The 17,571-nt window shown below is 37.5% G+C and overlaps 1 protein-coding gene across 8 annotated transcripts in view; it reads left to right on the forward strand.

Annotated features, from left to right (window-relative positions):
- prpf4bb (pre-mRNA processing factor 4Bb) overlaps positions 1-17,571 on the forward strand; it is an 83,259-nt gene that overhangs the window by 52,673 nt on the left and 13,015 nt on the right. For all 8 annotated transcript variants that reach the window (XR_009507121.1, XR_009507118.1, XR_009507119.1 and 5 more), the window contains exons 9-12: positions 7,931-8,078; positions 11,789-11,926; positions 16,241-16,394; positions 17,428-17,542. Coding sequence is in view for 1 of the 8 variants with exons in the window: in XM_059945662.1 (XP_059801645.1) it covers positions 7,931-8,078; positions 11,789-11,926; positions 16,241-16,394; positions 17,428-17,542 (555 nt within the window). In the remaining 7 variants the exon portion in view is untranslated. The remainder of the gene's footprint in view (positions 1-7,930; positions 8,079-11,788; positions 11,927-16,240; positions 16,395-17,427; positions 17,543-17,571) is intronic.

Consider the following 17,571-nt stretch of genomic DNA (forward strand, 5'->3'; position numbering starts at 1 on the left):
ATGGTTTTCTAAATGCAAACAAATCTTAAAAATCTTCTCCAGTAATTTCTCTATCATAGATGCAGGGTTCATTGATATATAATTTTCTGATTTATTCCTATTGCCCTCCTTAGGCAAAGTGACAACTTGGTTATACTTGTCTTCTAGCATCTTGCTTGAGCTAAAGATTTCTGTCAGGGCCCAACAATTTCCCCTGCTTTCCTCAGTATCCTAGCTTAGACCCTATCAAGTCCTGGTGACATAACTATGTTAATGTTTTTCTTACATCTAACATCACCTCATCCTTAAAATAGACAAGACATAGAATATCAGTTTATCCCTCCATGACTTCACCATCATCCATGTCCTTGATGAATACCAATGTGTACTAATCATTAAGGATCCCAGCCACTTGCTCTGAAGTAACAGAAAAAAAAAACTTAATTAGGGAATAAGAAGGCCTAAAAAGGATATTTATATGTTTGATTTTTATTCCTTAAGGACTTTGTCTGATTTCAGCTTCCTAGCGTTTACGTGCTTTAAAAAAAAAATTAATTGTATTTGTAATATCTCTTGTATTCCAAGGTTCCTGAACCTTTGCCATCTTTGCCTTTCATGCTCACCGGAGCATGTTGGTCCTGAACTTTTATCAGCTGGCCTTCAGAAGTCTTTTATGTCAGATGTGGGTTCCCAATTTACTTTTTCAATTTCCTGTCTAATATTATAATTAGCCTTCCCCCAATTTAGCAGAAAAGTGAAGCAGGAAAATCACTCAATTCTGGGACTCACTTTAGGCAAAGATAAGTTTGTTTTATTCTGTATCTGAGCAGAACATTAAATTCTGTAGTTGCCATGTATTCTGTTACTAGTACTGTCCTTGTTGAAGAACAGTGCAACACACTGGAGTGACAGGCAGCAGCTGTGGAGTAGAAGACAGTCAAAGTTTTGGGTGAAACCCTTCATCAAGACTGGAAAGGAAGGTGGGGAATGGGAAGGAGTAAGGATGGAGGGGGACCTCCGAGCAGAGACCTTTTAGATCTTCAAGAACTGAACAGGGCATGTTCAATTTCTGTCCCCTGCAATTGCCAATGAATTTCAGAAATTGTTCTGAAATTCTAACTATCCTTTAAGCTAAACAACTGCGATACAGCTGGCTGAATTTGACACTCCTGCATTTGAGATTTTGCCCCTCTAGTTTTGTTTCTGCAGTATTCTTGATGTGGGTCCATTTCTGTAACTTATGGAAATACTCATCTTTAAATAGCTTTTCCATTTTAAGGATGTATACAATGGTTAGAAAGCTTCCTGTGAACAAATTAACATCTTTCTGGATTTATTTGACCTAATAGATGTAATAGAGGAGCAGCAGTATTAATAGTTTTTCACTGGGACGATGGGTGGGGAGGGTGAGAGAAGTTGCTCCAAGCTATTATTTATCTTATTATTTCCTCTTCCCATATTCAGCTCTGCAAGTCAAACACCAATTCTAGCCAGAGGTGGGAGGAGGGGAAATAGTGAACTTTCAGACATCTGCCAGTACTGCTGGCCTTCAGGAAGCATACAAGAAGAATCCATGGTGATTTTTCTCTGGCACAAAACCAAATTTGTTCATGATGATGAGCATTGAACCTCAGAAGTTCTATGATTCTCTATTGCAAGTGTTTTTGAGGAAATGGAATAGATTTATAGATCTCTGATTAAACTTAGACTTCACTAGTTACATCAGTAAGCTGTATTATAAAAGACTGCAATATCTGGTTTAATGAACCTATGTGGGATTACCATTTGAATGTGATAAAATGTTTGGATTTGGTACCTTAACAAATAGCAAAAGTTTATATTTGATACACTACATGATTTACTCTGGATCTAACACTGCACATTAAAGTTGCTTCTGAAAAGGGGAAAAAATTAAATCTAGGAATTACTTACCTGGGAAACATGGCGATAGGGGACAACATAGGAGAGAAGATGTTGGTAGACTAACTACACGACAAGTAATTCTAATATTCGGCAGAACTTTGGATTAGGATTCCGGTGACGTCATCATCCAGAATGGCAGCTTAAGTAAATACCTCCTCTGGAAAGACCCATATTTTGCCCCATTAATCCATCAAATATAAAATCTTTCGAAGATATCTGAATTGGTAAGGGGAGCAAGAATGGGGAAAAAGAATGGAGATAAATAAAAGCATCACTGCAGAGCCTGTGGACGAGAGGTGTGCAGTGAGCGGCTCTCCTATCCAAAGGCGAGACTGACGAGGGGCCTCGTTCAGGCAAAGTGGCAAATATGATGAGAATTCTGGAAGATACATGGGAATTCCAAAAAGATATAAAACAGCAACTGAATGATATCAAGTCCGAGCTCGCCAACGTTAATCAAAAAAATAGCAGTGGCAGAGACGCAAATTGAGATGGTGGAAGATCGCATGCAAAACGTGGAACAGATACTAAGTAAGATGATAAAAATATTAAAGCAACAAGAAAGTAAACTGCTTGACCAGGAGGGAAGATCACGGTGGAAAAATATCAGGATATACAATGTTCCCAAAGGAGCGAAGGGCTTGTCTATGATAGGGTTTGTACGAAAGTACAAACCAGAGATTCCTTCAACTATGGAGCTTGAAATTGAGGGTGCATAGTGCGCTTACCCCACAGCCTACTGGAGACAGAGAAGATAAGGCATGCTCAATAGTAATTAGATTCCTTCGATACAATACCAAGGTGGAGATTCTATGAAGGGCCTGGATTAAGAAGAGGATGTTTTTGGATGGGAAGTTAACATATTTCGATCAGGATTACCTCCTGGCATTTCTGCAGAAACATAAAGAATACTCTGCAGTAAAACGAATATTACAGCAAGGAAGAATTAGATTCCAGACTCCATACCCTGCTAAACTGCGAGTGTTTTATGAAGATGGGATCCAACTGAATCAGACAGTGGAAGAGGCGACTACAGACATGAAGGCCAGAGGGTTGCCTGTCAGCGTGATCAAACCGAGGGAAAGCCTGGCTGAGCAGATATCCCGCTCTGCTTGGGAAATAATGAGAGAATCAAGAAAGCAGGGGACGGGAGGAGGGTGAGAGAAGTATATCAGGAAGAGACTGAGTTTTCTGAAGACAGCCCTCACCCCCTCCAGAAGAGCCATAAGGTTTGGCTAACTTTAAAAGTGTTGAGAAGCTAAACAGAAGCAAAAATAGACGGTGATATACCTATCGAGAAATATTTATTATAATGTGGATTTTATATTACTCAATTCTTTTTTTATTCCTTTTTCCCCACCAAAATGGGGGCCTTCAACTTACAGGAAGGAGGGGCTATCCCCCACAGTTAGACATTTTCTCTAGCTCAACCCAGGGTTATCTACTAGAGACCTCAGCCTTGGAATCACACCTTCATTGCCTTTTTTTATTATTCGCATTTCTTAGTTCTTATTTGTTCAGGGAGTAGATCGATTAAGTTTTATTCTGCTAATTTCAGTTATATATTGACAGATAATACACAAAGTAAAATTCATTTCTTTTAATGTCAATGGGCTGTTAAATCCAATCAAGCGCAGTAGAATTCTATCCAAAATGAAAAAAGAACAAGCCCGTGTAGTATATTTACAGGAAACTCACTTAAGTGATAATGAGCATGGAAAACTAAAGAGAATGGGCTTCACTAATTTGTTTTGTTCCTCATATAAATCAGGACATAGGAGAGGAGTTGCTATTCTTATCTCAAGCTTAATTTTGAGAAGTATTCAAAATGGGAGATAAGGAGGGCAGATATATTCTGGTAAGGGGGAATATAGACAGAAATTCAGTTACTCTATTGAATATATATACAGCCCCCAGCCCCCACCCCCCGGAAATGATATTAGTTTCTTTCAGAAAATTATTAATATTATAGTAATAGAAACAGAAGATCTCCTGATATGTGGGGGAGACTTAAATTTACAATTACAACGAAACTCAGATTCTTCCAATAGAAAAACCTATGAAACAAAATCTTTACATAAGAAAGTTAACATTCTTTTTGAGGATGTTGGTTTAATTGATATATGAAGGGGCCTTTTCCCCAACAGGAGGGATTACACTCATTATTCTGTATATAAAAGAATAGACTATTTCATAACATTTGGAAAAGACAAAGACAAAATAAACAAATGTGGAATTGGGACAATAGATGTAAATGATCATGCACCTATATATTTATCTGTTGATTTTGACCTAAAACCAAAGAATAGTATTTGGAAAATAAATTCAAGTCTACTCAATGATCCCTACTTTAAGAAACAAATTTTTAAAAAATTGTTCTTTACTTAGATAGAATTCAATGACAATGGAGAGGTTTCACCTTCCATTCTATGGGATACTCTGAAGGCTGTTTTAAGAGGGAAAATTAAAGCGATATCTTGATTTCAGAAAAAAATAAGGAATAAAACATTAGAGGAATTACAAAATGGGCTGAAGGAACTAGGAAAAAAACTAATTGAATTTGTATACAAGGTATACAGGATATTAAGAGGAATAGATAGAATGGACAGCCAGTGCCCCTTCCCCAGGGCACCACTGCTCAATACAAGAGGACATGGCTTTAAGGTAAGGGGTGGGAAGTTCAAGGGGGATATTAGAGGAAGGTTTTTTACTCAGAATGGTTGGTGTGTGGACAGTGGTGGAGGCAGATACACAAGTGAAATTTAAGAGATTACTAGACAGATATGTGGAAGAATTTAAGGTGGAGGGTTATATGGGAGGCAGGGTTTAAGGGTCGGCACAACATTGTGGGCCGAACAGCCTGTACTCTGCTGTACTAGTCAATGTTCTAATTTGGCATGGGATACGTTAGAGGAAATTTTAAAAATTAGGAATTAAATTAATAGTTTAGCTATGCAAGAGATCGGAAAAATGTAATGTTTCTGAAACAGACATTATGAAAATGGATCTAAGTCTATGAAAGTACTGATGTGGAAACTGAAAAACAAGTAGTAGAAAATACAATTCATAGAATTAGGAATCCAAGAACAAAAATTATAAAAAGAAATAAACTAAGTGAAATTCAAGAATCTTTTGAAGTGTTTTACAAAACTCTATATTCCAAAGTTCCGGGGGGGATGCATAATCCAAATTGAATTCTCTAGAGTTACCCACTTTAAGCGAAGAACAAAATAGAATGATGACTGCTGACATAACTGAAGTTGAATTAAAAGCTGCAACTAGTAGGCTTAAATTAAGCAAGTCACCAGGATCAGATGGGTATATGGCAGAGTGGTAAAAAGAACTTAAAAATACTCCCCACACTGAACTGGGCTCTTAAAAAAAAAAGGCATAAGTGCCACACAGCTGGAAGGAAGCGATAATCTCAGCTATACCGAAAGAAGGCCAGGATAAAATGGAGTGCGGGTCATTTAGACCAATATCTGTTCTTAATGTAGATTATAGATTATTTACCTCCATGATGGCCAAACGATTAGAGGAGTTTCTACCCATACTGATACGTAACAATCAGACAGGTTTTATACAACAACGCCAAACACAAGACAATATACGAAGGACACTTCATGTTATGGATCATATACAAATAAATAAAATCGAAGCAATAGTGATAAGTGTGGACGCTGAAAAAGCATTTGATTTGGTTAATTGGAATTTTCTTTACGGAGTTTTACATAGATTTGGTTTCCATGACAATTATTAAAACTATACAGGCACTATATGACAACCCTCCTGCTAGGATTAAAATCAATGGATATTTATCAAATAGTCTTACCCTGGAAAGGGGCATGAGACAGGGTTGTGCATGGTCACCGCTGCTCTTCGCATTATATCTGGAACCATTAGCTCAATACATCAGACAAAATGAAGATATCAGGGGAATTACTATTAAAGGGGCAGAGCATATGTTATGCGGATGACATTTTGATCTATCTAGGGCAACCAACATACTCTTTACCTAAATTGATGCGCTCCTTTGAACAATATGGTCAATTATCAGGATATAAGATCAACATAGATAAAACCCAATTACTTTCATATAACTATAGCCCACCAAGAAAAATTGAAAGTAGATATCCTTGGGCACGGCAAACAGAGTCTTTCAAATATTTGGGCATCATTCTGCCAAAAGATTTGGCAAAAACTATCAGAATGTAATTATCAGCCTATATATAAAAAAATTAAGGAAGATATAACAAGATGGAACCCAGTTCCTTTTTTAAGTCTCAGTTCAAGGACTGAATCTATTAAAATGAATATCCTGCCCAGACTATTATATTTCTGTCAAATTCTACCAATAGAGATTAACCAAAATCAATTCAATGAATAGAACAAAATGTTATCAGGATATATTTGACAAGGTAAAGGGCCTAGAGTTCGTCTCAAAACTTTGCAATTAGCCAAGGAAACGGGGGGATGGGGCCTATCGTCTCTTAGAGATTATTATTTTGCTGCACAGTTGAGAGCTGTGATATGTTGGTGCAACCCATCATATGACGCTCAATGGAAAAACATTGAGGAGGGGATACTTCCCATCCCCATACAGTCAATTTTGGCTGTTAACAACCTGCAAAGGTACATAAATACTGGTGAAAATCCATGGGTGAAATGGACTCTTAAAATATGGAAAACTATTATAAAAGAAAATAAACTAGAGGGAGATATTGCAATTCTTAAATGGTGTGCATATGACTCGTATCTTACGCCGAATAAACTGAATGCTAGATTTAAGGACTGGACAGCTAAAGGAATAACAGTTATTTGCAATATAATGAAAGAAGGAACATTGTTCAGTTTTGAAATGCTTAAAGTGAAACACTTTTTAGAAAAACAAGACTTTTATCGGTATTTAAAGATGCAACAGTATGTTAATAGGACAGTTAAAAATGTAACCAAGGCAAGTGCATGTTTGACAGAGCTATTTAGAAAAGCATATAATTCTTATAACGGTAGTAGAATCATTTCAAGCGTGTATAAGGGTTTGTCAAATCTTAAAACACATTCGACTTCATACATTAAAACAAAATGGGAGAAGGAAGGAGGGATAATTATATCTGAGGAAGAATGGACTATATAATATGGAGGTATCAGTGGAAGTGTAGCAGTTCACAGAAATGGAGGGAGTTCGGATGGGAAAACTTGATAAGATATTTTATTACAGCCTCTCAGAAATCCCATTATGCTCCCTGTTTGCTGGAGAAATTGTGGAAATCAAAATGCAAACAATTATCATATTTTCTGGGAATGCCCCATTATCAAAGACTATTGGAGTGGGATACACAGTGCCCTTCAAGACATCTTTAAATGTGAAATACCCTCAGAAAGTAAGACCATATATTTTGGGTATATACCTCAAGAATGGTTGAAAAGAGATTAATATTTAATGAATATATTGCTGGTGGCTGGTAAAAAGACTCTTACTAGGAAATGGTTATCACAGGAGAGCCCAACTTTAAATGCATGGATAGAAATTACAATGGACATTTACAAAATGGAGAAGATAACAGCATCTGTTAATCATAAATTGGAACAATTTGATTCATACTGGGAAAAATGGTTTAACTACATAGCACCTCATAGTCCTGATTTTATCCTCACAAATCAATGAATGTGTTTAAAAAAAAATCACTCCCTGCTTGTACATATTTTTCTCCTTTTGCTTGTTCTTTCTTTCCTCTGTTTTATATAAGTATATACCTCAGATAAATATGTGGAGATTTGTGGCATATATGACTATATGATAGAAATGTACAATATCTGAAATATATCTTATGGAAATGTTTGATGATGAACTTCAATAAAAAATAAATTACAAAAAAAGTGAACTTTGGATTCGATGATAGGAATATTATAGACCACTGAATTTGATCATTATAAATATTCTCTGGTCATTTGAGGAAAGATTCTCTTGCTTTACTTTCATGCAACTATTTATGTTATAGCCATTGTAATTGTTGATTTATTTTTTCAGGAGTAAATATCGGGGAAGTTCTGGATAAGCGTTACAGTGTTTACGGTTACACTGGTCAAGGAGTTTTCAGTAATGTTGTACGTGCCAGAGATATGGCAAGAGCTAGCCAGGAGGTGGCAGTCAAAATCATCAGGAACAACGAGCTCATGTAAGTCAACTGCAGGCTAAAGCTGGGCTGTCCTAAGATTCTAATCATTACATCAAGTATGATTGATTTAATTATCACAATGTAAAAGCACCAAGAGTAGACCAGAGGCAGTGTTGAAAGTGCTATTGCCCCAAGTTTCCTTTTACATACAATAGGAGTTATATGAAGTCTGCAACTGCCCTATGGCAATCAGCTTTGCAGAGTAAGGTGGATCCTTGGATCTTCTAGTGGCTTCTCAAGACCTGCAGACTATAATGGTGGGTAATATTGGGACACAGTATATGCTGCTAATAGAATTCATTTCCATCACAGTTTTTAAGGTTGGACTATCATTTATAACATGTTCGTTGTTTGCGTGTGGTTCATAGAAACTGGTGCTGCAAAAGATAACTGGTTCATATGTTAGGATATCAACATCGCTGGGAAGACAGATATTTAATGCCCATTACTAGCTGTGTTTGAGAAGTTGGTGGTGAGCCACTACTTTGAACTATGCACTTTCTGGTGAATATATTCTGATTATTAGATAGGATTATTTTCTACGTGGGTGTCATGTGTGACCAACAGGTGTGTCTGTTCCCAGTACCTGCTGCCTTTGTCCTTTTTAGAGTAGTAGATTTTTTGTGGTTTGGCAGTGTTACTTAAAAACAAAATGGTACATTGCTGCCATGCAACTTGTTGATTGCATTGACTAGATTAACAGTGATAAGAAAAAAGCAGACTGGTGGTATTCAAATAGCCTACCTTATTCTGGTTAGCCATGAGCTCTTGTTCTATTGGATACAAGCAATTGAACTTCATTCCTTTCCGCTATACCATGAACCTTGCAAATAATGGAAGGATTTTGGGGAGTAAGTGTATGAATTATTTGATTAGAATTTCTTGTGGCTACAGCAGTTTTGTGGCTTGAATTATAAGGCCCAATAGACTGATTTCCCCTTCAAGTAAAGGAAGCTGAGGGTAACCTTAGAAGTTTATAAAAATATGAGGGATAATTTGATTAGTCAGTCTTATTGCCAGTATAGGAGAATCTAAAATTAACGGACATAGGTTTAAATTGAGAAGGGAAGTGTTGAAAAAGAACTTTTTCCACAGAGGGTAGTGGATATATTGGGAAAGCTATAGAGATGATTTTAATTACAATGTTTTAAAGGCATTTCGACAATTACATGGTGGCTTAGAGGTTTTTGTCAGCATGGACAATCTGGACCAATGGGCCCAATTTCCAGGCTGTCTGATTCTCTGTCCTAGTTCAATCTGTGTTCAGTGGTATTCTCTGGTAGATTAGGTGAAGGTAATGCCATTGAACATCAAGGAGAGCTGGTTGGATTCTGTTGTGGAGGTAACAGCTGTCACTTAGTGAATATTACTTTTTGTGCCTGAATGTTACCAAAGTCTTGTTCCATATGAGAAGTGTTTGTGGAATTGTAAGTGGAATGGTATGAAATGCAGCCAGTGATCAACATAGCCAGTCCCCGACCATATGTTGGAGGGAAAGGGACAAAGATCAGTGGACACGAGGCATTCCACTTCTGAGACTGAAGGGTTAGTGTTTAACAACCACAGCCACTTCACTTTTGCCATCTTTAGCTCCACTCAGCATTGTTGTGTTTTCCATTTACTTTGTTTCTGCCAGAGGCCCCTTTTTGTAAATGGTTTCATAGCACTACCCAGCTCATCTTTCTCATTTAGCACAAACCACAACTGTACTGGCTTTGTTGTCTAATTGGGGCTTCATCGCATCAAGACTAGGTGGTACTCAGTCCTAATAATTTTGTTATAGGTAGGTAGATACGTCTGCACCAGCTCATAGATTTATCCATTGTCTTGGTTCTCTTCTTGCCCCCACCTGTACCTATGTCTTCCTAATCTTGGCCAACTCGGATATTTGGACTGCTAGTGAACTGTTCTAAATAATGGCTGTTGAAGTCTTCTACTCACTGAACACACTTGCTATGTGGTGTTTTGAAATAGTATTAACCCTGAAAGAAAAATGATTTATTAGCTCTGCTGGACCCTGTGTGTCCAGTATCTTGGTTGACGACCACATCATTTGGTATTTCTGTGTGTTGCAATTTAGTTCAACAGAGTGCTCTTGTGACCCATTTCTGAGGCCATATAAAGGTTATTTACCTTTCCTACGGATTTCAAGTCCTCTATGAAGGACAGTAGATTTCCTTCCTTAATGGATTTTGGTGGAGTTGATTTTTATAGCAATCTTGTTGTTTCATGTTCCTAAGAACTGATACCAGCTTCATATTCTGTTAATTGGATTTAAACTACATAGCTTAGTGGTAGGATTGGAGTTTGTTCCTTCAGAATGTTAATTCAGGCCCCTGGATTTTCAGTTACATGACCATAATGCTGTTGTACTTGTGACTGTTTGCCGTACTAATAGAGCAAGTCTCCCTTGTATTGTGTAACTTTTCTTATGAAATGTGAATGTGTATCCTTTGTGAATGTGAATCTGTCTGCTCTTGAATTGTGATCAAACTAGTAGAGTTAATAATAGCTCTGCATGTTGATTTCCCCAAAGTGCATTAATGAAATTCTAACAGAGAGTATCTCATTCCCTCAATCTTGTCTGTCTTCCTGAAAGCAGCTGCTGCCTTGTTCAGTGGAATCATAAAATTATGACACAAAAGTCAGCCTTTCCACCCATTAATTCTATGCTGGCAGCTAATAGTGAAATCCCATCAGAACCATTCCTCTGCTTTCTTTAATTAGTCTGTAGTTTATTTTCATTCAGTTGTTTATCCAACTTCACTCACTTTTATTTGCCACTTGCCTGTCTTGCAGTCTCTTCACTATCCTATTGTTGTTTACTATATTGCCAATATTAGCGCAATATGGAAATTTTGCCTTGCAGCCCAATGTCTATCATGTATACAGTATGTATATATTAAAGGAAATGGTAGTCTCAGTACTGGCCCCTGTAGAGCACTTCTCTACCATCCACTGCTCTACCTTCCTATTTATCCTGCTACTGATCCTGTGCTTCCAGGAATACCAATTTTGTGAATAAAGCTGTATGAATATTTAAATTTTATGGTTGTCTTTTAGTTAACTTAAATGTCTCCAAGTGTTTTATCCTCCTGGTCTGTTATCTCTAATTACTATGTTGCTAATTTTCTTGGAAATTCTTCTACCAAAGTTCAGAAAATTACCTGATCACTCCTACACTGCATATCACTAAGATACTTCCATTCCCTTTTATCCCATAAAAAATTAGATAAGTTCCATGTAGTTTGTCAAATGCTGCTTGAAATTCCATACATCTGCAGCTGTTTCCGTTAACGCATTTCCAAAACTTTATCAGTGTACTGAAACAGTAATAACTCTTCAATGGGGTAATTTATGAATTATATTCTGAATGACTATTGTGAACATTTCTTGCTGTGAATAACACATTTTAAGTGTAGACCATGAGATAACAGATTTTGAAAGTGCAGAAGTAGTACATTTGTTTATTTAATCACCTCTGTTTTCAGTTCTGAGGTCATCACAGTATCCATGTGTGCCCTTTAGTAGATGTCATGGTCAATTTCTGCTCTTGCCTGAACCTCCCCCTCGCGTTAAAAGCTCATCTACTTGTACCGCTGACTGCACTGCATCAGTAGACTCCGTCAAAACAATGTTCTCTTTTACTTTATTGGCATTCAGTTTTCTCCTCTTCAATAAAAATAAATTTGATTATATTTGTGTGGCAGGCAGAAGACTGGTTTGAAAGAGCTGGAGTTCTTAAAGAAATTGAATGATGCTGATCCTGATGACAAATTCCACTGCCTGAGACTCTTCAGGCATTTCTACCACAAGCAACATCTCTGCTTGGTCTTTGAACCTCTGAGGTAACTGACTGCTGAATAACTCTGTAAATTTAATCTTGACAGATCCCACTCAGTAACAATACTTAGCTCATATTTGATGGAGACAGATAAAAACTGGTTTGCTTGGTGGAGATGAATATAAATCAGTAAAACACAGGAACAAGCCCTTCAACCTACACCATGTCCATATCCCATCATTTTCTGCAGATTTGTTTGCCTATCTAAGATCCTCTGGAATGCCACCCTGGCAGAGTATTCCAGGCACCCTCCACTCTCTGTAATAAAAACAAAACTTTGCCCCTCACTTGTCCATTGAACGTAACCCCTTCACTTTAAATGAATGTGCAGTAGTATTAGAGATTTCAATCCTGAATAAAAGGTACCAGTCATCTGTCAGCGCTTGTGATCATCTTAAAAACCTCAATCGGATCTTCCTTTAACTCTAAGTAGCTCCTTCTAGCATGTGACCTCTAATTTAGGCAGCATCCTGGTAAGCATTTTCTATACTTTCGTCTATATCCTCCACATCCTTCCTATAATGGGATGACTAGAACTGAATGCGCTACTCCAAATGTGACCAAACATAGAAATTTATAAAGCTACAACATAATTTCCTGACTTTGAACCCAATGCTTTGACTAATACACCATCCTATGAACTTGTGCAGCCACTTTCAGAGAGCTATGGCCTTGGATCCCAAGATCTCTCTATACATCAACACTATCAAGTCTTGCCATTAACGGTGTACCGTCCCTTCACATTAGATCTAACATGCAATGCCTCATGCTTGCCTGGATTAAGCTCCATTTGCTTTTTTTTCCACCCATATCTGCAACTCGTACGTATTCTGCTGTATCCTTTGGCAATCTTCTACAGCATCACAGGTCTTGGTATTCTCTGTGATACTAATCCATTCATCGTAGGTCATTTTTATATATTACAAAAAGCAGAGTTTCCAGTATGGACCTCCAGCCAGTATACATTTACCATCAATTTCAAGCATCTTAATCTGCTGGATACCTGGGTGACCTGTCAGGAGAAGGAAAGGGAACAGGCAGCCTGTGGCCATTCTCCTAAATAATACCACTTTGGATATTTTTCTTTTGGGGGGGGGGGGGCATATACTAGCAGACCTGGCACTGAGTTTTGCTCCCGTTCAGAAGGAGAGGAGGAGAAGAGAAATGCAGTAGTGATAGGAAATTCCATAGTTAAAGGAGCATCTTGGAGATTCTGTGGATGTTAAAAAGACATCTGGATAGCATTTTGCTTTCCAGGTGCCAGTGTTAGGAATGGGTCGGATCCAAAGCATTTTAAAGGAGGAAGGTGGGCAACCAGAGTCATGTTACATGTTGCTACCAACGATATAGTTAGGAAAAGGGAGGAGGCCTGAAGAGAGAATATAGAGAGTTGGTACAAAGCTGAAAAGGAGGACACCCAGGTTGGTAATCTCTGGATTGCTGCCTCTGCCACACCCCAGTGACAAGAAGAATAGGATGAATATATGTCTGAGCAATTGGTGCATGGGGCAGCCTTTCAGATTTATGGATCATTGGGATCTCTTCTCAGAAAGATATGACATGTACGAAAGTGGCAGTTACACCTGAACTAAAAGGGGTCCGATATCCTTGTGGACACATTTGCTGGAGCTGTTAGGGCAGTTGGTATACAAGTAGATGCAGTGTGTAGTGAGGAAGTACAGGCAGATGATGGGGGCAAAATTGGGATACGTTGAAATGTAACCTTAGGATAAAATCAAAAAAGGCAATGAATACAGGACTGAAGGAGTTACTTGAATGCACACAGTACATGGAATAAAGTAGACAGTCTTACAGCGCAATTAGAAATTGGCAGTTATGTTGTTGTGGGCATCCCTAACTATTGGCTGAAAGAAGATCATAGTTGGGAGCTTGACATCTGAGGATACACATTGTATCGAAAGGACAGTGAGGTAGGCAGAGGGGATGGGAGGCTCAATTCACTAGGGAGCCGAAAGTGAAGGAATCCTTTGGAGGCAGTGATAATATGATATGGAATGATGGATCAGCCTTGTCAAATGCTTTACTAAAGTTCCTGTAGACAACATCCACAACTTTACTTTCAGTCAGTTTTGTCACCTCCTCAAAAAAGATGCACGGAATCCATAGTGAATTGGCTGTTTGGATTCAAAATTGGCTTGCAGTTCTCAGAAGGCAGTAATGGACTTACTCTGACTGGAAGTCTATAGTGGAACCACTGCTGTTGGTGATAGAAAAATGAACTGGATGAAAATGTGAACAGGTGGGTTAGTAACTTCACAGATGATATAAAAATTTTACTTGCTTGCACAAGTGCTGAATGTCCCTAATTAGGCCACGGTTTTCCAAATGTTCATAAGAATCCTCTCCGTTAGCTCCCTATCACTGACGTGTGACTCATCAGTGATTGCATCTTTCTTATTTTTACCCATATAGACTCAGTGGATGAGCCTTCTATTATGTTCCCTCTGGGTGCAGCGCTGAATTGTCCCTGGTTAATGGTGCAGCTTCCCCTCCCATTCTTTTACCTCCTCTGTTGAAGTATTGAAACATTGTAACATTAAGCATGCAGCTCTGTTCCTTTCTCAATCAATTCTCTACAGCTTCATAGGTCCATATTTTAAGTTTATCACCCTTTCTCCTAAAACCCCTAGCATCAAATGCATTTCAGCCCCATCTGTCCCATCATGTTTATTATTTTGCAGATGATTTATAGGTTTGTTCTTCCTTTATAGACTTGCTGGTTGTGACACTTACCTTCCACTTCCTCATCTGGAGTTCTGATTCCCATCCCTCTGCCAAACTGGTTTAAGCCCTCCACAGTGGCACTAATAAATCTTCTCACCAGGATGTTGATTCTCCTCCAGTTAAGATGTAACCTGGCCCTCTTGTACAGTTTGCTCTTGCCCCAGAAGAGGGTTCAGTGATCTAAGATGCTTAATTCTGTGCAACTATCTTGCAGTGGATATTTAGTAATCAGAAAGGTTGTCTACAAGAGCCTGAACAAATAAATTACTCAAGCCCTGTCATTTATAGAAACTTCCAAATGCAAGTGGTTTAGATAATCATAAAACTGCATTTGGCATCATGTGTACCTGAGGTGAATTAGGAAGCTGACTTGAGGAAATATCACTTCTTTAACATAATTGGGAGATTAACATCAGTAATGGGTTTATGCTTTATTAAAATCACTTTTTCTCCTCAGAAATCAAGCCACCATTCTGTAGTTGATTGTTAATAAGTGTTTAGGTTTTTCTTACTAGATGGCATAATCAGTTTCCTTACACCATTTAGAGAAAGAAGTCCTGATTAATTACTTCCCCATTAACTAACCCACCAAAAGAAAAATCCCTCAATCTTAAACTGTCAACAACAACCTGCATTCATGAGCCCGCTTAAGTGAGCAGACCAGAGCACCTGAGAATGAAGAATTTGCAATAAACCAGTGATATAGAAGTAAGCAGAACTGCTTTTTCAGAGCCAGTATAGGTATTATGAACTGATTAGCTGGACCTGGACATCCCAAATACCTGAGACATTGATTCTGTGGTGCTGGAGCTATTGAAGTTGTCTGGGTTGACCAGTGCCCTCCCACCCATGGTTCCTTATGATCTGTTATCTAAGAAACTTCAATATTGTAAAATTTGATAGAATTCATTACTTTTATGTCTATGTATCTGACAAACTTAAGAGTTTATTGAGGAAATCTCTACCAGAGTGGATAGACAAGAGTCAGTAGATCTATTTGGACTTCAGAAGCTGTTCAGCAAAGTGCCTCGTAAAAAGTTGAATCACAAGGTAAGTGCCCATGAGTTGGAGGTAATATATTGATGCAGGATTGGCTGACGGGCAGCGAATAGAATAAGGAGGTGAGTTGAGGTGCCACAACAGTATGTGATGCAACTACATCTGTTTGCAATAGCTTGATGGAAGGAAGTTGTCAAATTTACAGAGAATGTAGAACTACATGAGTGGTATGTTGTGCAGGAAGATACAAACAGCTTGTGGAGATATTAGTAGGTGTGTGGGCAGAAATTTAGCAAGTGGAGTATAACATGAAAAAATGTGAAATAGTTCATCTTGAAAGGAAGAATAAAAGAAGGGATTTTTAGCTTTTGGTTTGGTTAAGATTTTTGGCTTTAAACTGGCATCATTTGGTATATTAAAAAATATCAGTGCCATGTACAACTTGAAGCAAGTAGAAAGTTTATAAATTAATATAAAATATATTGTATACTACCAAAACCACATTTATGAGTAGTACCTCTGCTTTATTCTTTATCTAATTTCAAGTACTAAAATTATCTACTTTATCTTGCAGCATGAATTTGCGTGAGGTACTGAAAAAATACGGGAAAGATGTCGGCCTTCATATAAAGGCTGTAAGGTCATATAGTCAGCAGCTGTTCCTTGCTCTGAAGTTGTTGAAGAGATGTAACATCCTACATGCTGATATCAAACCTGACAATATTCTGGTAAATTACACTCCCCATCCCTAATAATAGCTCCAATGAAGATATGTTGATATACTGATGTTTTATTACTGTAATTGAGGTTCACTTTGGGTTAAATAGTAAGGAACGTAACCTTGCTTTGGAAAGAGCGCTACTTGTTTTGATGCACAGTTAATTCTTTTTAAATGAACTTTTAAATCATTTACATTATAACAGACACCTATGGTATAAAGATGCAGAGTGCAGGCAGCCATTTTAGTGCATTGCACATTGTATAATTCTCTACATAGGATCAGGACTGTTTAAATACTTTTATTTCAATGTGGCATTATGTCTTAAATAAAAATTTGGACAATCAGCTGTTAAGCCAGGTACAAATGCAAACATTTTCATTGACACAGTTGGTACAAAGACTGATAGTTACGTGGTTGATGATGATGCTGCAAGCATAAAAACTTCAACCTAGTAAAGTTAAGTAGTTGGAAATCTTTTTTTTACATTGGAAGCAAAAGTCTTTTAAGTAGTTTAAGTTGTTAGGTAGATGATTTTATATTATTAAATTTATAAAAGATTACTCTATTTCTATGTAGCTACAGTAAACCAAGAGATTTGTGTATATATTTATTTGTAAACTAATTAACTGACCTGCAGTTTTTGATTGAAATGGGTAACAAAACCACCAGATCCACCAGGTTTCTTTGAGGCTGGCAAACTCCGCTCCTTCACTGTTGACTGCTAAATTCAGAATATGTTGATGTTTGTGATTGTTTTGTTAGTGCCATAACACAAGATCTTTAGAATGCTGTTTTCTTTGAAATTAGCATCACTGGAATTGATCTTTTATAATATAACTTATTTTATTAAAAAGACATTATTTATGCTGTTATCAAATCATGTGAATTGATCTTTTATGTGAATTGATCTTTTATAATATAACTTATTTTATTAAAAAGACATTATTTATGCTGTTATCAAATCATGTGAATTGATCCTGTAGGCATTAGTAAGTAATTACAAATGTGCACACCAGTTCCAATTTATTTCTGTATTACAGGTAAATGAATCCAAAACAATCCTAAAACTTTGTGACTTTGGTTCAGCTTCACATGTGGCTGATAATGATATCACTCCATACCTTGTCAGCAGATTTTACCGTGCACCTGAAATCAGTAAGTTTTAAATCTTTATTTCTCAGGGA

This window comes from Hypanus sabinus, chromosome 20, assembly GCF_030144855.1.
Source record: "Hypanus sabinus isolate sHypSab1 chromosome 20, sHypSab1.hap1, whole genome shotgun sequence".
In the NCBI taxonomy this organism is placed as follows: Eukaryota; Metazoa; Chordata; class Chondrichthyes; order Myliobatiformes; family Dasyatidae; genus Hypanus; species Hypanus sabinus.